This window comes from Callospermophilus lateralis, chromosome 14 (assembly GCF_048772815.1).
Source record: "Callospermophilus lateralis isolate mCalLat2 chromosome 14, mCalLat2.hap1, whole genome shotgun sequence".
Taxonomy (NCBI): domain Eukaryota; kingdom Metazoa; phylum Chordata; class Mammalia; order Rodentia; family Sciuridae; genus Callospermophilus; species Callospermophilus lateralis.
Genome location: NC_135318.1, coordinates 43,889,317 through 43,910,885, shown reverse-complemented (window position 1 = coordinate 43,910,885; position 21,569 = coordinate 43,889,317). Strand labels below are relative to the sequence as shown.

The 21,569-nt window shown below is 40.0% G+C and overlaps 1 protein-coding gene across 2 annotated transcripts in view; it reads right to left on the bottom strand.

The window, feature by feature from the left end:
• Positions 1-21,569, bottom strand: part of Eml6 (EMAP like 6) — a 269,171-nt gene that overhangs the window by 49,406 nt on the left and 198,196 nt on the right. For both annotated transcript variants that reach the window (XM_076832837.2, XM_076832835.2), the window contains exons 21-25: positions 19,691-19,832; positions 16,608-16,760; positions 15,961-16,092; positions 6,809-6,897; positions 3,205-3,381 (exon numbers count right to left, since the gene is read on the bottom strand). In XM_076832837.2, coding sequence (XP_076688952.2) covers positions 3,205-3,381; positions 6,809-6,897; positions 15,961-16,092; positions 16,608-16,760; positions 19,691-19,832 — 693 coding nt within the window. The remainder of the gene's footprint in view (positions 1-3,204; positions 3,382-6,808; positions 6,898-15,960; positions 16,093-16,607; positions 16,761-19,690; positions 19,833-21,569) is intronic.

The window sequence follows — 21,569 nt, the reverse complement described above, 5'->3', positions numbered from 1 at the left end:
CAATTTATTCTAGGTTATCCAAATTTGTTGGCTATGTTTATAGTAGACTTATGATCCTTTATATTGCTATAGTATCATATAATATCTCTTCTTTCACTTATAATTGTGTTTAAGCCCCTTTTTTTTCTTGGTTAGTTTAGTTAAAGGTTTGTCAATTTTATCTTTTAAAAGAATAAACTCTTGGGGCTGTGTTGTGGCTCAGTGGTAGTGCACTCGCCTAGTACGTGCAAGTCACTGGATCCAATCCTCAGCACCACATAAAAATAAATAAATAAAGGTACTGTGTCCAACCACGACTAAAAAATAAATATTTAAAAATAAAAGAACAAAGTCTTTGTTTTATTGATCTATTATCTTTATAATCTCCATTTCATTTCTTTCCTTTTTTGGCAGTACTGAGATTGAATCCAGGGACTTGCATACTTTACCACTGAACTATAGCACCATGTCTCCCCAATCTTTTTTTTTTCCCCCCTGAGAAAGAGTCTAAATTTCCCAGGCTGGCCTTGAACTTGTGGTCTTCCTGGCACTGACTCTAAGGAGCTGGGATTACAACTATGTGCCAACAGGCCCAGCTTCATTTGTTTCTGTTGTAATCTTTATTATTTCCTTCATTTAGTTCTTCTTTAAATAGTCCCTCAAAGTATAAAGTTGAGACTTTTTAAAATTAATTCCACAATTTACTTTTAATGTAGAATGTAGACTGTGGGTTTCTAGGAGTTTTCATTGTTATCATTCTATTTTATCCATTTGCTCAGTTTTTCACAATAAAATGTTGGGAAAAAATATCTTACACAGATGCTCTATGAATAAGACACAGAAAACAGTGATTCCAACTGAAGCAGGGGTAGAACCCAGAGCCCTCCACTTGGCCCCTGTCCTCCTTCCTGAGGTGGCCTCTAGGACACTTCCCTGGAACTCTGGGAGTCTGAGAAACACAGCATAAAATGATATACATCCCACCTCACCAGGCTGGGAAGATGGGTGATAAAATCCCAGGACCAATAATAATCCTAGAAGAGATGAGATAATAGTATCACAAAGGGTTTTTGCTGTCTAAATGCCTGCCTAAACTGTGGTCTACTAAAATCACAGTATCAATTTTTTTGACTTGTCCTGAAAGCAATTTCATTTATTTTTTCAAAGAAGTATCAAGGAGAATGGCTACTTAGAATTGAATTCTGATCAAACAGGAAAGACTGGTAAGTGAAGGAGGAGGGATAGGTCATTGGGCAAAGGTTACCAGGTGACTCTGGAACTTGGGGATAGACAATAAAGGGAACACTAGACACAATCAAATGTGTCTCTTAGGGTTACTCAAAACAATAATCCAGCCAGATATTAACAAATGAAGAGGAAAAACAAAAAAGCATCCAAAGAAACCAAAGTGTCTGCCAATAGAACTAGTGTGTTCAGGTTTGAAAAGTGTGACTAATAGGAGGAGGAGCGAATCATCACGGAGAAACACAGAAATCTTGCACAAAAAAATAAAACAAACTAAAAAAACAAAACAAAGAAACCTTAAGTTATGATCAAAACAATGCTCCTTTTTTTTTTTTTTTTTTTTTTAAAGTCTTGCATGGACCCTTGGTGTAGTTTCAGGAAAGCTATTGTAAAACACTAAGAAGAAAAACAGAAAAAAGTTAGGAATACTTCTGAGATTTGATGGCTTAATATTAACAGAAAGCAGACTGACTTATCTCCTCTGTCAAAAAGAAGGCACTTCAAAACAGAAAGGTTCATTTACACAATAGTGGATGTCATCAAAGGAGACCCTAGAAATAGTATCAACAATAGCTGAGAAGTTTAGAAATCAGGAGAGGTGGCATCAGGCATAAAAAAAGGTCTCTGTATCCCAAAGGGAAAACAAATAGACTGGCAAATATTGGTTCATGATCTGATGTAATTTGTGGGAAATTCTGGGATGAAATATTACACGGAAGTTCAATAAGCCCTTGTGAAAGGAATCAAGTGATTACCAGCAGGGCTTCACTGTGAACTAACCTCACATCTTTTATAGGGTGTTTCATTAGTAATTTAACAAAGTCTTATTAGACTAGGCTGCATGATTATACAGTCAGAATGATGTAAGATTCTGTTATTGATCAAAGAACTGCAACTAAATGTGTGGCTTAGCAAATGGAATGTCAGAATGGGGTTCCTGGTACAGTAGTATTCTAGTTTCTCTATTTGTCTTTCCATGATCTACAACTCAATTGTGAAAGCAGAAGATGACATGATGCTAAAAGGGAGAGTAAATATTTCCAAAAGGTATTTAAAAGATATTGATAGGATGAAACAATGGGATTAAATAAACAAGAGAAAACTTTTTTGAGGGATTCAGATATAAAGTTCTGCACTCAGAAAATCAATTGTATTAAGTACAGGATGGGGATAAATGGAATATTTTAAAGACTGACAATTGTAATTTGACTTTAATTCAGCTGATGTCATTGTAGTTTGATTGAATGCAAATGTAAAACCAAAACCAAGGACTGTAGGGCTCTAAGAAGTCCTGCTTGCTGTGAGCTGGTCAGATTGCACCTGAAGCATTGACTTCAGTTCTAGATGAGACAGTTTAAGGAGGAATTGATAAAAATGAATGCCAAGGCATAGCTACAAACTACAGAATGTGGGAAATGGCTGAATGAACTGGAGAGGTCTAGGCTGCAGAAAATGAGGCTAAAGTGGGTCCAATATCATCCTTCTACTTTCAAAGGCTGTTAGAGGACAGGAATGATGGTTCAATCCTGGTTCAGAGGCCAGACCATCAGCTAAGGAGAAAGGAATTCTCCATACAGAGCAATAGCTTTTTTAAAAAAAAACTGGAACTTTTAAAAAAAGAACCGGACTGCTTTGTGGGGTAGTAAGTTGCTCATCCCTGGAAGTGTGCTAGTACTAATTAGAAAAATAGTGGTTTGAGATGTCATAAAGATGACTCATCACTTAAAAAGTCAGCAAGATGCTGGATTTGATGACCTCTAAAAGCCCTTTCAAGAAGAAATTTTAAGCCATAAGAATTTCACTTTAGTTAGTCACTCAAACAAAACATCAGGAGGTTTTTTATACAGCCTAAGTGATACTGTAAATAACATTACTGATTGCCTATTCCTTCAGAATTTAAAAATCCACCTAGATGTAACAGATAACTTTGGGGTTATTAATGAGGCTGAGCAAGGACACATAACAAACATGAAATATTACCTTGACAGGATATGAAAAAAGCTTAACAAAACCAAAATCATCTCCCGTGGCCAAGAGGGAACAGTCTTTGGTGAGACTGGCAGCGTTGACATCCGTCACGTCGCTATGTACTGGCCAGATTCCCTCACAGGTGGGCCCCAGAACGCAGGTCCATGAGTCCCATTCTATCTTCTCAATCTGCCAGAGGAGGAAGGAAAATGACAGTTTTGCACAATCTAGTTTCTTTTGTTTTCAGAGGATCCATTTGCAGCTGAGTGGTTCTAAATGATGACCAGGCCAACCTCAGGCACTTGAGTCACGTGCTGCGGTGCACAAACGCCAAGTTACTTACTTGGAGTAGTATCTGCATTATTTTAATAAGCAATCGCTGCAGTCAAATATCCAAATATTTTTCTCTAAATCAAAGGTACATTTTGGAATTGTAGGAATCTGATAATAGTAAAGATTTTTAGTTTTTAATCAGACATGTACAGTCATATAAGCCATAAACAGAGCAGGGTTTCTCAACCCCAGCACTGATGCTTTAGTCTGAATAATTCTTGGTTGTGGAGGAATGTCCCTTGCTAGGTGGGATGTTTAGCAGCATGCCTGGCCTTCATCCTCGGGGTCTCAGTACCACACCCCTGTCTGTTGACATTGAAATGTTCCTGGGGGCAAAACTGCTCTGCGCTGAGCACTACTGACTAGAGTGTTTAATGGGATGATCACTTAGCAAATTATTTTCAGAAATTATAAGACATAATTTCTTTTTTTAAAGAACCAAAGCAGTGTTTTTCCTTGGAGGGAAAAGTAAGATTCTGCAGCTTGCTTAATATCTTTTATGCTCTACAGAGACTAAGCCCAAAATTTGAAGAGCTGTTCACACTGCACTGCCATAAATATACATTTCATTCTTTAAAACTGTTTTGTCTGAAATTCATGGCTAGATTTCCAATTTATATGTTAAGTCCTGACAAAATTGAGGCGTTTCTTTTTTTAAAGCAACAACAATAAACAATAATGACAACACTATGTTTTTGGCTTTCAGGGGGGATTTTTATCTCATTTACTTTCTTTCGAGGTCTGCTAGTACATCTTAGTGTTACAGTTTCTTTAGATAAACACTGTCTAAAGAATATTTAAAAAAATCATTAGAGAATCATAGCTAAAGTTAAAGCCCAGACCACTCCCTGTGGATTTCAAAACTGCTTTGCACATTGCTAGTGCACTTGGCCTCCAGTTCTTCTGTTTTTTTGCTTGCTATGACTGCTTAGAAGAGAAGGAAATTGCATGTAAATGGAAGGAGACCCTCAGGGGTATACAAAATTACATACAAGAGGAAGTGAGGGGAAAGGGGGAAAAATATAAGGGGGAGAAATGAATTACAGTAGAGGGGGTAGAGAGAGAAGAGGGGAGGGGAGGGGGGAGGGGGGATAGTAGAGGATAGAAAAGGCAGCAGAATACAACAGACACCAGAATGGCAATATGTAAATCAATGGTTGTGCAACTGATGTGATTCTGCAATCTGTATACGGGGTAAAAATGGGAGTTCATATCCCACTTGAATCAAAGTGTGAAATATGATATATCAAAAACTATGTAATGTTTTGAACAACCTACAATAAAAATTAATTAAAAAAAAGAAGAGAAATGAAGATATATATGCAGTCAGGGTTTTAGTCACCTCATTAAGGTGGTATACACTTTTTAGTCAAAATTTATCCTGATTTAACATTTTGTGCTTCTCTTGAACAATGCAGAACTGGAACCAAAAATTGCAGCTGGTCCAGTGACTTGAAGAGTCCTAGGCAGGACCAGAGGCTGAAGTGACTCCAGGTCGGTCACTTGGCAGTTACTTCCATCTTCTGAGGCAGAAGTGGAGTCCTCCAGCCCCTCATGACACTACACCAAACTTCACAAGAAGAGAAGCAGGCAACCATCCCCCACAGGCTCTGGAAGCAGGCTTTTCAGCCACTGACTTCCTTCCAGGTTCCTTTTCTGAGACCCTCCTTGTCCATCTCCAATCCCTGAATTGGTGCTGACCTTGTTAGATGGGCAGGAGAGTGAGCTGGTTGTGCTTAGCCTGTAGTGACCCCAACATATCACTGTTTGCTAGATCTGGACACCCTGCTCTCCAGGGGAAGCACGTGCCTAAACTTGTTGGAAGCTAAAATATTGCATTTAAAATGGAATTTTAAGAATAATCTCGCCCGACACAGTAGTGAATGCCTATAATCCCAGTGGCTCAGGAGGCTACGGCAGGAGGATCACAAGTTTGAGGTCAGCCTCAGCAACTTAGCAAGGCCCTAAGCAACTTAGTGAGACCCTGTCTGAAAAAAAGAAAGAAGAAAAAAGGGCTGTGGATGTGGCTCAGTGGTTGAGTGCCCCTGGGTTCAATCCTTGATGCGTGCGTGCGTACATACATACACACACACACACACACACACACACACACACACACAAAGACCTTATAATTCCTAAAACTCTAAAAGATTAAATAAACTTGTTAAAAACTCTCATCTTCCTTAGCACCTTGAGTGAGAAGTATTTTTAATTATGTCATTCATTCACTTAACATTTGCTGAGTGTGCCTGTTACTTTATATGGCTGTTTTAATCCTCCACATCTGGCTTTATGTGCTAGTTATCAATCTCATTTTACAGATAAATCTCATTTTACAAAAATCAACATCATTTTGTGGAAAAGGCAACTGAAGCCCATGGAGAAGTTACATCCCTCAGGTGACAGCATGCTTAGGAAACAGAGAGGGAGTCACACCCCAGAGAGTTTTCCCCCACCATACTGCATCAGGTAGATTTTAAGTGGATGTTTTAATATTTGTCATATTTAACATCTTTCTGGGTAAGCTTTTATATTAGTTTCATCATTGCTGACTCTTAAAAAAATCTTTTGAAAAATACTTTCAAAGCTCTTTATGCGCTGCTAAAGGGCTGGTGGATGACCCAACTGACAGCAGCCTCTTTGGTGATCTTAGTAGTGGTGCTACCAGGGAGGTTGGCCAAGGAAACATTAGCTGGAGGACTCCCAAACTCACATCATCAGGAATCAGTCTCTGGAATTATAAATGTGCACCAGAGAGTGCAAATTTACTCTTCAGAGCAAGACCCTTCCATTTTGGTCAACTTTATAACCCAAATTTACCTTTTGTGCATATTCTTTTATGTAATGACTGCTTATCTATTCCAAGCCAGCCTCATCTCTCCTCCACCATTTGGTTAGGTTGTATTTTATTTGAGTGTACTGATTTTGGGGTACTAGAGAGAGAAGGAAAAATAAATCTGAAATGTTGTATAACGATGCTTAGTGCCCAGGAGAAATTCAAGACGGCTTAAGGTTCAGACTGTGGAGTGACATGTGGACCCTCCAGATTGGATCACAGCTCCGTGGTCGTCACTTTCTTGAAGTCCTAATTTCCTTATCTGTAAATTGAGACTGACAACTATCATCTAAAGCTGTTATGAAGATTAAAAATGTACAGTGCTTGGCATATTCAACCAATGTTTGGTGAATGAATGACAAGAATCTTATTCAAGAGTATAAGTTTCTTCATATAAAAAAGTTAAAATGAGAATTAATCACAGATAGCTTTGGTTATGATTGTTACCTCTGAAGGTCTTATAATATGCCTTTTGCCTCTTGGAGCTTCAAAAAAAAGTTGTTCTTTGGCACCCGAATTAACTTGCAATAATTTTCCTGGGATGACAGAAAGGAGACAGACAATTAAGTTGTGTATTTATCTTTTTATTATACAATTATAAGTTACCACTATTTTGATTCATTCTAATCAAAGTCTCATAAATTGAGTAAATACATGTTAAATTATTCAGAAGGGCATGTAAAAGAAATAACATGACAAGGTACAAGCCCCAAAGCTGTGATTTTTTAGAATATAGAACTCATAAAATTTGACCTTGAATATCCTTCCAATAGAAGAATCTAGCTTGATATGTTTTACTCTGTTGCACTGGAAAATAGCTACAAATCTTCAAAGACTGACAAAATCAATTTATTTGTACTTTCCCCTGTTGTCTCTTAGCATATAAATGAAGTGAAGCAAATGGCTTTTGCAAAAATTATAGCATTTGAGGCAAGATCCTTGTTGTGTGCATTGCATTTACTCAGGTCTAAATTGTAAATTTGCCTTTAAAGGTAGAAACTGAGCGGCTGGGGATACAGCTCAGTGGTAGAGCACTTGTCCAGCTTGCGTGAGGCCCTGGATTGGATGTCCAGCATAGCAGCAAACAAATTTAGAAACAGAAAGGATACATAAAACAAACTATAAATGCTTTCTTCCCCACCCTGTCTTACTTGAAACAGAATGTTTCAGACTGACATAGAACTATCATCTTAATTTTGATTGATATTGAAGAAGAATAGATTTCCTAGTTTCCCTCCTACAATGGCAATAATCTTTTTTGGCTTGAAAATTTTAAAGACTCAAGATATATACATGGTCTGTTATTTTTCAGCATTTTTTTTTAATTATGAAAATTTCAAACAGATATGGAATTGTCCAGCTTCAATTAGGCACTCATGGCCAGGCCTGTCTCATAAACTTCTCTGACCATCTCACCCCAGTTTATTTTGAAGCACATTTCAGACGTCATATTATTTGATCTATAAAGAATTCAGCATATGTCTGTATAAAATAACCTTCTTCCACCCATCTCACATCCACACCTAAGTATATCTAGTAGTCTTAAAATGTCCTTGGGAAAAAAATGCCCCCCAAAAGAACTCTGTGGTTTATGTCACATTCTTTAATGTTTAATATGCACCAGCTGGGTCTGAGATCTAGCTCAGCTAACCTTAAAGAGTGATAAATTAAATGCAAGATTCTTTTATTTCTTTACTGAATTCTGTTTCTAATTTGGTGAGTTAGCACATGGCTGATTGGGGGCTCCCTTGACTCTTAGGAGCAAGGGAATCTGAAAACATGTCCTCTAAACTGGATATTGTTTTCTGACTTCATGGCTAATCAAATACAAACGAGAAAAGAGGGAATTAAATTATCTTTGTCTTTTTAGCTTTTGAAGAAAATGAGTAATCAAGACTTTTCCAAAGACATAAATATATCTGCAATTATATTTTTAGGGCTTTCAAAAGGGATTGCCGATAACAAAGCATGTGGGAAGAGGATTAAAGGATTCAGTGAAGACCTTCTTTGAATGTGGCAAAGTTTTAGACGAATTTTTGGCTAAGAGATACTAAGAACTCAGAGGATTGTAATTCTCAGATGATCCCAACAGTGCACTTTAGTTTTAAAGATAATACTTGCTTAAAAAAATCTAACATCTGAATGAACAGCAACAAAAGACTAAAATATCGTGAGCGAGGCATTTTATGATTACAAGAACATAATACAGAGCAAGCACCAGAAGTGCCACATGGTGTCACAGACACCTAGTGGGGTACCCTCTGTCTGTACTCCTTTCTGAGAACTGGCCCCCCACTGAGGCCCAGGCCCCAAGATCAAGTTTGACTCTAGACACAGATAGTGACCCAGGAGAGCCCAGCTGGTATGAGATGTGACTTTGGGATCATGAATGCATTTGGGGGCAGCTGAGACTGGGCTATGCTGAGAGGCCAAAGGCAGACACAGGCCCAGAAGAGCAGTGGTGCCAAGAGCAGCTGCCACAGAGGAGGAGGGGAACAGGAGAGGAACTGCTTGCTCAGTCTCTATTTTCTAGTTCATTCCTAAAGCCAGTTTCTCTGGAGATACGGCTTCCTGTTCTAGATTCTATCAGATATCCCTAGATCTCTCTGTCGAATGGTCCTTCATTATTATTTTAAAATTTAAGCTAGTTTGGGTTTCTATTTCTTAACCTAGGTGGTGAATAATTTTAAAAAATCTATTCTTGTGTTAGGAAGCCAAATTTATGGGTATGCTTGTAGCCCCCTGAAATTTACTGCTATTGTTATTACGTATTTTTTTAAGCATAGAGAAAAGATTTAGGTCACTACTCTTTTCTCTCTGCTGCTGTGGATCTATATCTATATCATACAGACCTAGATATATCACCACTGAAATCTTCAGAGGGCAGAGAAGGAGCAAAGAGGAAAAAGGGGATAAAACCCATACGTAATTCCTTCTGAAAAATAGGAACCCTATCCTTTTGGAATTCTCAAGTCTTCATTCACTAGAAGTCTGCTTATGCAGAATGAGGGGACTGAAACACTGTCCTCATTAGTAAGGTAGAGTAAATCAGACATTTTCCAGGCACACAGTTTTATTGTCCACAAAGTGAGTAACATATGTTATTCCAGTCGCTACATAATTTACTGGTTAGAATAATTCCCAAAGTCGTACTACATGTATCAGACTTATCAGGCCCATTAGCAATGAAAATAGAAAGGAAATGTTCTACGATGGCTCAAACTGTTAATTGGTAAAAGATCACATTTCTAGAAATGAACTTGTAGCATCTAGAATACATGCTTCCGTGTTTTCTCTCTTTCCATATATTATTTCTCTAGGACCACACACAGGAACTTTCATTCAGAGTATCTGATGTTTCTGCAAAAGGTGGATGCACTTTCCGGTTTTCCTGGGACCTGCGATTGCTACAGGCTGAGGGCCGGAAGGCTGTCACAGCTGTGCCATCTCTGCCCTGACGAGCCAGCTGGCTCTGGCAAATGCTTTCACTATTTCTGACAGGATCAAAGGAATGAAATAGATCCCTGCTTCTAAATTCTGCTCGATGCCCCAGCCAGACCCTCCAGACCCCCTCTGTGGAAGGGTAGCCTGGTCTTGAGGCAGCGTGGCACATTCTCCAGGCATTTTGGGACCTGGATATCAGGATGACAAGTCTCATAGCTAATGGGACTGGAATTAAACCAGGGAAGATTCATGGGCACACCTGTTCTTATTCTCCAGATGGTATAATTCCTCTCTAAAAATCACAAGTATTCTACTTTATACTCAAGTCATAGAAACCGTTTGGTCTGACACCCTCATCTGCTGAAGGGACCCATCACAGGTGTGACATCCCACCACCACAATCACGTTGGCCTCCTCTTCCTTACTCCCAGTCCCCTTTCTGTGGGTCTGAGCTCCCAGAGGCTGGACTTGGGTAGAATTCTGGACATAGTAAATTTTGCCCGTCTCCCACCAAGTGAGAGACGGCTTCTAGATGAGGTACCTGACACAGATCCTTATCCAAGACCTACCATGGCAGTGACACACTGATCTTAGCCAAGATCTTGTGCTTTCCATCCTGGACTTACTTCTCTTTAATCCCCAGTATCTGACACAGGACCTGCACACTCGCAGAATTAAAAAACAAAAGAAGACGAAAAACCAAACAAAAACAATTCTCCAAATGCACATCAAAATGACAGTGAGCCGGGTGTAGAGGTTCACACCTGTAATCCCAGTGACTTGGGAGGTTGAGGCAGGATGTTTGCAATTTCGTGAGACCCTGTCTTAAAAACAAAAAAAGGGATGGGGATGTGGCTCAGTGGGTAACCTCCCCTGGGTTCAATCCCTGATACCTTTACCTGCTCTCCTGGCCCCCGCACTACCCAAAATGAGGTATCACTTCATACTTATTAAGTGGTCACTATCAAAATAAAAACAGAAAATAACAAGTGTTGTCAGGGATGTAGAAAAGTAGAACCCTTGTGTACTGATTGTGATGAAGTAAAATAGTGCAGCTGCTGTCAAAAATAGGACAGTGGTTCTTCATAAACTTAAAAATAGAACTACATATGATCCCGCAGTCCCCTTCCTGGCAATACACGCCAAAGAACTGAAAGCAGGATCCTGAAAAGATATTTTGCACCCAAGTTCACAGTAGTATTATTTACAACAGCTAAAATGTGAAAGCAGCTCAAGTCTCCATCCACAGAGGAACAAACAAGCAAAATATGGATATTATTCAGCCTTAAAAAGGAAGGGAATTCTGACACAAGCTATAGCATGGATGAACCCTGGGTGCCTTATACTAAGTAAAATAAGCTGGTTACAAAAAAAAAAGCTGGTTACAATTCTACTTCTATGAGGTCCTAGAATAGTCTATTTGTTAAAACAAAGCAGAATAGTGGTTGCCAGGGACTGGAGGGAAGGGCAGTCACTATCTAATGGGTATGGTGTTTCAGTTTTACAAGGTGGAAAGAGGATGATTAGTGGTGATGGTTGCCTAACAATATGAATGCCTTGAACTGTATATTTACAAATGATCAAGATGATCAATTGCATATTATTTTGCCACCATTAAAAATAATTTTCTGAAAAATCCTCCCAATGAAAACTTTGTCTTCGTATAACTCATTTTCTTTTGGCCCTCACTTCCTAACAGAAGTAATACGTTTTAGCCCTTAATAGTGATTGTGGTGGTGGGATGTCACACCTGTGACAGGTGGCCTGTTTGTGTGTGGTAGATTTCAAATAAAAGTCATTATATCGGGGCTGGGGATGTGGCTCAAGCGGTAGCGCGCTCGCCTGGCATGCGTGCGGCCCGGGTTCGATCCTCAGCACCACATACAAAGATGTTGTGTCCGCCGAAAACTAATAAATAAATATTAAAATTCTCTCTCTCTCTCTCTTTTAAAAAATGAAAAAAAAGGTCATTATACCCTGCTGGGAGCCATCAGCCAAGTAGGTATGACAATTTCCTTCCCAGCTACTCCCATGCTGTCTAGTGGAAGGAAATTGTCACCTCTACCTCTTTTAAACAATTTTGCTCATCATTTGGTATTACTCATATAACAGGAATTCCATACAATCCACAGGGACAAGGCATAGTTGAAAGAGCTCATCAAACTATTAAAACGTACTTATTAAAGCAAAAAGAGGGAATTGGAAAGGGGTATATATCCCCCAAAGATAAACTTAAAATAACGCTTTTTACTCTAAACTTTTTAAATTTGGATTCATCAGGACTTAGTGCTGCGGAAAGGCATATGTATCCAAAAAATGTGCATAAGCCTAAAGTTCTTTGGAAAGATATTCTAACAGGACAATGGAAAGGTCCAGACCCAGTGATTGTCTGGAGTTGGGGCTCTGTTTGCGTGTTTCCACAGGGAGAACAGCAGCCGATTTGGATTCCAGAAAGACTAACCAAAACGATTTCTACAGATCGAAAAGAAGATGATTTGACTCAAATCCGTAACAGCTGATATCCAGAACTCCAGCTTGGCCATACTTACATCTGCGACTGTGATTAACCAGGATGCTTTTTTCAATATCTATTTTATTATTGCATTTTTCCACATCATAAGGTTCTATTTTTTATTTTTTGAGCTCATACAAACCTAGGTTAATGTTTTTCTGATCATTTTTATGTTTTGACTATGGAGTTTTTAAACATTGCAATGGAGATTTCACCTAGGTAAAGCTCAAGGCCTTTATTATTATCTTATGTGTTGTACGTTTGTTTGCACATTTGTGTTTTGTGTTATATGTCTGTGTGTGCGTATGTCCATATTTCATATATGAGGAGCGCTCATGAGAAAATGGATCCAAATTATTATTTTTTTTATTCACGTGATTTAAATGGCTTAATTTAAATTAGGTAAACAGCTGTTAAGGATTATTTTTAAAGGTGGTTAACAGATCTGCTTGTTTACTAATTTAAATCAGGTAAACAGCTGTTAAGGATTGTTTTTTAAGGAGGTTAACAGATCTGTTTGTTTAATTTCACCTTTCCTTTTCATTATATTTAATAATTCTTTTCAGGATAATGTCTTTTTAGCATCATTGCCAGAATTCCTATCTTCATCCCAATGAATATAACTCAACAAGTATGCTCAATCAAGGAGTCAACTTACTTTGGGAGGCAACGGACTTTGGGAGGAGACGGACATATTGATAGATTCCTCCACTTTGAACCGCTTGCAGAACTTGCCTGGACTATGTAACTACGTTTAGTGCAGCAAATTGTGGTAATGCTGGCATATCTTTGCTGAAGGTGTCACCAATGATGCAATTTTTCCAAAGGAACTGTCAATTGGCTTGGTGTCGTGGCATTTCTGTATCCTCCTCCCTTCTGCTAGTGATGGTCTAAATTTGGGGGCCAATGGCTATATGCTGGACCGGTAGTCAGTGACGGGTATGATCCAATTGCAGTGGTATCAACCTAAGACAGGAGGCTGACGCCTAAAGGTCAGTTGCCTAAAGGTCAGTTTTCCGATGACGGGTAAGAACCATATGTTGAATTGGACAACCTACCAGGCACGGTCCTTAAGCCACATTAACCTCACTCCCCCACTAGCACCAAGGCCAAATTTGGGGGCCAACAGAGGTGAGGCAAAGAACCTCACCCCCCCCACTGGTGCATAGACCTATCCACAAGTATGGCTGTATGCTGGACCGGTAGTCAGTGACGGGTATGATCCAGTTGCAGTGGTATCAACCTAAGACAGGAGGCTGACGCCTAAAGGTCAGTTTTCCAATGACGGGTAAGAACCATATGTTGAACTGGACAACCTACCAGGCATGGTCCTTAAGCCACATTACTTGTTGTTTAATTAATCAGAAGGGGGGAGATGCTGGGAGCCATCAGCCAAGTAGGTATGACAATTTCCTTCCCAGCTACTCCCATGCTGTCTAGTGGAAGGACTTCTGAAAGGTGACCTTGCTCAAGGACAAGGGCGGATCCGTGTTCCCCTTTAGAATAGAGCGGTTTAGCATATCAGGAGAGTAGGGTGTTCCCCCTTTAGAATAGGGCAGTTTAGCATAATAGGAGATTAGGGTGTTCCCCCTTTAGAATAGGGCGTATCCTGCTGCTGAGTTCCTCTTGAGTTTTTAGGGTCAGACAGTATATTTTGGGAGACAGAAGCCCATGTGGAGTGGATTTGGGCAGAGAGTGGATTTGGGCAGAGTAGTGGATTTGAGCAGAGTGTGGATTTGGGCAGAGAACGTGGATTTCCCCAGAACGTGTTTGTAGACGGCCGGTGTGAGTTCGGGAATAAAGAATTGCTGTTTGAATCTACAAGCTGTGTGGAGGCTCGTGATTTGTGCCCAGCCAGAGACTGCGGCAATACCCTATCTCAACTAGAGGAGAATAAAAAGGGGAAATCACTGCTTTTTTCAAATGATAAAACAAGGAATATCAAAGAAGTGGTTTGAGAAATAGCTGCTCTGCCTATTCACTTGGCCTCCCAAGTTCCTAAGTGACTCAGGCACCAGTGTCCTGCCTGATCATAAATTTCAGCCTAAGCTCTCAGCACTGTGGCTGGCACGTCCCTGACATGAAAGCAAAAGGGACTTATCTGATCTCCCTTTGCCCTTGTTGGGTTCTTGAACCTCTTACAATAAATCTCATGCCTTTCTTTATCTACTGTGCTCTATAAAACTCCTGCAGGCTATAAAGCTGAAATAGCCTGAATTCCAGGGAGGCAGGTCCAGTCATAACCAAAAACCTGCCCAGCACAAAGATTGCTGAGCCCTAGTCTCTGCCTATTGTTTTAAGAAACACTCTGGGGTCTTGGAAGTAACCTCTTCTTGGCCCAGGCCCTTGTCACTTCTTTCTCTGACTTACATTAGTTGCTGTCCAACTCTAGGTTCATTTCCTCCTTGAGATGGCAGAGAATGCCCTGCTCTAAATAACCTGGAGTCACCTAGTGCCTGTGAAATAAAGTTCAGTGTTAACTTCCTAGCATAAGGCATGAGTCCCTTTTTACTGCCTTTCCACGTTGCTTCCCCTGCATCCTGTCCACTGAGCATTACTCACCACTTCTTAATCTCCTGTTCTTTCCACCTTCGAGGCTTTGCAGGCCTTATTACCTTCACCTGGAATGTTCTTCCCTGACTTTACTGTTTAGTGAGTTTCTGCGCATCTTTAAAGATCCACCTGGAAGGCCATTCCTTTTATGAAGGCTCCATGGATTCCCCCGGGGAATGTGCTGGTGCTTTTCTTCCAAAACGGACCATGACTTCTTTAAAAGCACCCACCCTGCCCATTCCTAAATGCCTGTTCCAGCCTCTAAACATCAGCCAAATCTCTAGAATAGGATCTAAAAGTCACCTACCCTATAGCACTGATGTCCCACCCCGATACTGACTTGGCCCATCCTAGCCTGGGCTCACCACTTCCTATGACTCACCACTCCACACCTTACCCAGTTTATGCTCTTGTGTTACTTCAGCCCAAGCATGTCTCTCACTAAGTTGTAAAGGCTGTAAGTTCCACAGAGAGGAGCCATGGTCTCACTTCTAGATCCTCCATATTTTCTGGCTTAAGTCTTTACAAATGGTAGAAGCTTGATGTATTAAATAAACAGGTCTTCATGACGTTTGTAGGCATGACTTGGATGAGGCAGAGGGTAGGCTGGGAGCTTGGGAAAGCCAAGAGACTTTAGGCAAGCTGGATCTGGCTTTCTGTCTCCATTGGAATATGGAAATTGCTGGAGCTTTTGGGGGCATTTCTCCAGGAGGTAGAGAAAAGGGGAAAATGAGAAGGAGGAAGAAACCCAGGGTAAGGACAGAGCCTGCTCAACCCAAAGGCAAGGTCGTGGCTTGTGTAGTAACAGAAGGCACTGTGTGTCTGCAACAGTCTTAAAACTCAATGACCTGAATCAACAATGATGACAACAATAACAATTATTTTTAAAATACGGGAAAACACCCAAAATGATAATGTCGGCTGCTTCTAGGCTACAGATTTATAGTACATTATATTACTGAGAGTTCCCCTTGCCCAACTTTTTTCTAAAACTCAACTTTTTCTCTAGAAACAATATATGAATGGACATTGTTTTTTTTTAAAAAAAAAAAAACAGAAATTATACCTTAAAAGTCACAACATACTTTACCTCTAGAGTCCCAGTCAATGTGTGTAATGTAACTAGAAGCTCCTTTACAGATGCCAACCCTTTTGCTTGTCAGTACATTGTAAATATCCACAAAGTTATCATGGGATGCCACAGCTAAGTATTTTCCTGTATCTATGAAGATAAACGTGCAGTTAACACCAAAATATTTTATATGGAAATTTATTTCCAAGAAACTAGTAAAATAGGAACAAGGTCAAAGAGACATTTAAATAGTTTATTCTTTGGCTTTTTTGGTTTCCAAAGGCTGAATGTTCTCTCTGATATGTGGATGCTAATACACTATAAAGGGGTGGGGAAAAGAATAGAAGTTCACTAGATTAGACAAAAGAGAAGGAAGGAAGGGAGGATGGGAATAGGAAAGACAGTAGAATGAATCAGACATAACTTTCCTACATTCATATATGAATACACAACCAGTGTAACTCCACATCATGTACAACCACTAGAATGGGAAGGTATGCTCCATGTATGTATGTCAAAATACATTCTACTGTCATGTATAAATAAAAAGAATAAAAAATAGCTTAAAAAGGAATTGTAAAAATAAATAAAATAGTTAATTCTCATAATTCTTTTTTTTTTGCTCCAAGACTGTGACATTTCTCAGTCTCCACTGTCATCTTTACCTTTTGAAAATTTAATATCAGAGATCATTTCTTTTCTGTGATGGAAGGACACCATGTCTTCAACGGTGTCAGCATTCACCACCAGGAATCTCCCGTCATTCAGGCCCACTGCTAAGGCTTTCCCATCGGGGGAGAAGGCACAGCATCTTCCACCTATGAAAGAATCCACAAAGAACGCTTGCCACCCAGCACCAGCCATCGAGCAAACCAAATGGAGAGATGGCTAAAACCTGCACCAGGCATTACAAATGGACACATGACTGGATCTTAAACACTACACTGATGAGAACTGAAACTTTGTAACTTCAAACATCTCTTTCCTTCAAATCTGAGGACAATCATCATAATGTCAAAAAGATTTCCAATTTTCATAAGGTTTATCATTTATTTCTTAGTATCTAAATACCTGGATTTTTCAAAAGACAATTTGGGCGAAGAGCAGAAAGGAGGAAAAGATTAATATATCCTCTACTTGGCTTTCTCAGGAAAGAGGAAATGTTTAAGAATGTTAAGTTCTGCAAGAAAATTTCTAGAGTCTGCTTTTTGGATATTGTGCCTTATGTATAAACTTGTTATATTTGAAAAACCTCATTATTCACCCCCACTTCTCTGCCTCATGCATAATGCACAGTTCTAGAGGTGGAAGATTCTGGACCTGCCTCTTTTGTCACAGAAAGAAGGCAATATAACAACATTCTCTCAGGGGGGGCTTTCTGAAACTAAGCAGCATATGGATGGTGGTGCTGCATGAGCCATGCTTTCTGCTGCTTGGTGTGGCATTTCCAAGTGAGGAGCATGAACTTTGAGGAGGTATGTTTAGTAGAAAGTCTACTAAAGAACATATCCATCCCTGTGATCATTTTTTTTCCAAATAGCTTTACTGAGATGTAATTTATATATCCTACAATTCACCCAAAGTATAGAATCTAATAGTCCTTATTATGATCATAGAATTGTGCAACCATCACCACAATCCATTTCAGATTGCTGTCACAACTGTGGTAAGCACAGCCATGTAGTGGCCATACAGTCTTGTGCTGAGGCATCTCAAACTGAACTCCAGTCACTGTTCATAGTATACTGAAAGCTATGGTCATGCTGGGAACTTCAAACTGACTCAACTAAATGATATATTGCATCATTCATTCACTTGGCATTTATTTGCTTACTCAAAAGTCAATCATGGTGCTGGTAATGAGAGAATGAAAAGATGAGTCTGCTTTTCAGAGACTCATCAGGATTAGGAAAACCATAACTGACTGTACACACCAGGGCACTTTTGAAAGTGCAAAGTGGAAGCTGTTAATGATTACACCAGAATAACTGGAGAAAACTGGATTGAACTATCGTCCTATCTAAGATGTATTGATACTTGTTCCTTTGAACTAATTTTTAACCCAGGGAATAAAGTCCAATGACTGACATTTGAATTCTCCACACTGAGGACCTGTTTTCATTTCCCCATTATAAATTAGAGGCCAAACCATTCAGTCTTGTAGTGATTAAAAACATGCTTGAGATTCTCACCTGGGCTGGGATCCTGGCTCCATCACTTACCAGGCCCAGGCATGTAGGGTAAAGAGACAATGTGGTGGAGGGAGACCACATCATGTGGTAGCCACAGGTGGGTTTTCCGGGGCCACTCTGCCTGTGTTTGAATTCAGTTCCACTATTTACTAGCCGTGACCTTAGGAAAACTACTAAAGTACCCTGTGCCTAATCAGTTTCCTAATCTGCAAGTGGTAATAAGAGAGGCCTTAGCTGCTGGGTTTCTGTGCAGACTGAATGTGTAGTGCCAGCAGGGCCGAGAGCTCACCACTGTTAACTGCTATCTTGACACTGGTTTTCATTTTACATATTCCTCTAGAACACATCTCTCTTTGATTATAAACTACCCAGTACAGATGTGGTAAGGTCAATCTCATTCTTTCCTGTCTTAAGAACTTTTATAGACCCATTAAGCCTCAGCAATCAACGAGACCTGCCTGATGAAGTGGTCCCAGGAAGGTCTGTGTGGGACAGCTTCAATTTACCCTTCATGTTTCCTTTTTACCCTTGCCCACCTGCTCTGTGCTTTAAGCCGGCCTGGGAGGACTACATCAGGGGCTCCCTTGCCCTAGGGTTTTTTGATTTTACGTGGCCATGGAGGAGCATGGCAGGTGACTGGAGGGATGGAGGACGACAGGGAGGCTGGGGTGCTTGTTCCCCTAGCTGCCTCCTTCAGGGTCACTGTGTGCTGCCTGTGGTCACTGCGTTTCTCGGCTGAAGGTCATAGCTCCTCTCAAGGTGCCATCTCACAGCTCTTACTTTCAAAGTTCTAGCAATCGCTCCCTCCTCTCACCCTTTGGGCTCGAGGCTTGCAATGGAACCTGCCAGTACTAGCCGCATAGTGCTGTACCATCCCCAGTCATTTCCTACCCCCCCTTTATAAAGAGTCCCATTTTTAGTCTCTTGTCAAATTACCAAATTTGAATGGGCCTCCTGTTGCTGGGACTCTGTTCAAATACTGTCCATTTCTGACACTAGCAATAAGTCATACTACCTTGGGGTCCCCAGTGTCTGACACACAGAAGCTACTCAGCAAATGTTTGCTGACTTGGTACCTCCTGGTGTTCCTCTTAATTCTAGTGTGGATATGTTTGATACATATTTGTTCATCGTATGATATTAAGTATTATTTTTCTATTATAATTGACCTTCACTTTTCAGGAATAAGTTCTGGAGACTGTTAGTAACAAAGATAAATAGCATTCTTTACAAGTCGATGTGCTTCAACTGACTCCCATAGTTCTCGATGAGAAGAAGAAGGACATATTGCCCCCAGGTGGCAAATGTCTGTGCAGTACAAGGAAAATGGTGAACAACAGAGCCAGGGCACTGCTCTATCGGACCAGCCTTCTGGGAAAACTTTCATGTGCTTAGATTTACCTGCACAGTGACCTCTGAATTCCTATTGCTAGCATATTTGGGGGTCAGGCATATTACAGGAGCTATCTATAAATATCAGTTGAATGAATGGATGAATTCAACCTATTCAGTTGCTTGTAAATACTTTTATGATGTGTAAAAGTGGTGTTCTGTACCTTTTTTGAGTTTCCGTACTGCCAACATACGGTGCTGCGAGGATAATTCCCAGATCCGAAGGGTTTTGTCATCACTCACTGTTGCACAGATGGGCAGGAGAGGGTGAGCTGCCAATCCCCACACTTCTCCCTCCATGTGCCCCTGTAGGAGAGGAACCAGGGCAATGGAAACTCAGTTCATGCTTCCTATGAGGCTTTTTTCAGCCCTGTCCAGCCCAAGAATATAGCAGACAGGTTCAGAAATGAATACACACAGAGCTTCCTCAGGCCAAAACAATTGCATTGAATTATTTTTTCACTTGAACATGAACTTAAAGCTAGGTCTACATGATGCTAAAAGCATTCTTTTGAAAAGCAAGATATTAATTGCTTACAGGTTATGTGTGTTTGAGGCCAAACATCTTCCCATTTGGAAATAAATATCCAGTGTTAGTGTGTATGTACCTCCTAGTTAAACAGCTTGATCACAAACACACAAACCACTTCCTCCAATAAAATGATATTCTAAAAGAAGTAGGTACCACCTATCTTTGTCATGGACTGGGACAGCAATATTCTTATTTATACAATGTTAGTCCTTTGCATAGCATTTGAAATAAATTTAAATTTTTCTTTTGTTTGCCCTGAGTATAGCTCAGAATCAGCATTTGTTCACAAATTGCTTTCTACATGTGCCAACAATAAACATCAGAAAACTGAAAGGTGCTTAATATGCACAGGACCAATTCCACAACCTGTAACTTACCATGCATACACTTGACTGGCTTAGAATAATGACAGATAAAGCATTATTTAAAAAAATGAACAATTAACAGGAAGAAAATAAATTCAATTACTATAATCTATTATTCAGAAAAGGAGTGTAAAGGAGAGATTAGTGCTATGGAGCAATAAATAAACTAGATTATTTATTGAATTTCTGATTTTTAGTGACTAATTATAAAAAGACTTTCATAGTGAAGTAAACAGAAAGACCATGAAAGGCATCTGAAAGGTGACTGTAGCTGGAATGCTTAGTGGGAACAGGTGGTGTTCCAAAGAGAAATTGGATGATTTCAATTTAGTTGGAAGACTATTTGAGCAAAACAATAATTTGGTAGAATATGGAAAGTTCCAAATACAACTGACATTCAAATATTGCAGTTAAAGTGGAAAGATATTGTTTTTTCATTTATTGTCCCTGGACATACCTTGCATCCCTAGTTTCTTATTCTTCAGAAGCCTCCCACCCCGAGACACAATCAGAAGATAGCACAGGTGTCCCATATCCTACCAGACTGGCCTAGCAGGGGCCTTTCTATGGGTCAAACCCTTTTGGACATTTTACTTGAGGACAGGGTTGCAGATCTGGAAGACCTTTCAAACTGCTGCCTCATACTTACTTTCAAAATCATATTTCCTTAATCTAATTATTTCAATTCCTGTATAACACAGGAGTAGACAGACAGGCCAGAAGTATCTTGAATGACACAAGGAAATGGGCCTAGGATCTTATTTTGCTACTAATCACCCTCAAACTGTGTAACAGTTGATTATATTCAAAAAGTATGCACAATGGAAATTTCATAATTCACTGCGCATCACTTATTCCCTCTCCTCCAAACTAGCCTTCCTTCTCTGAAACAATAAATGATCCTTTCCAAGTGTAACTGGAAACGGGCTTCTGAAATCTTCCCACTGCAGGGCAGATGGCGGTCTTACAGTTAGTTTGTCTTCTCCCAGGTCGGCACTGTGACCTGAGAGAACAGGAAACTCCTATCCCTACCTGCTTACCTGGCCACCAACATCTCAGGGGGCTGAACCTTGTCCACGGCCAATAAACCTGTGGGAACAGCCTGGTGTAGTGGAAGAGAAGGGGCTAGTATCTGATAGGTCTTGG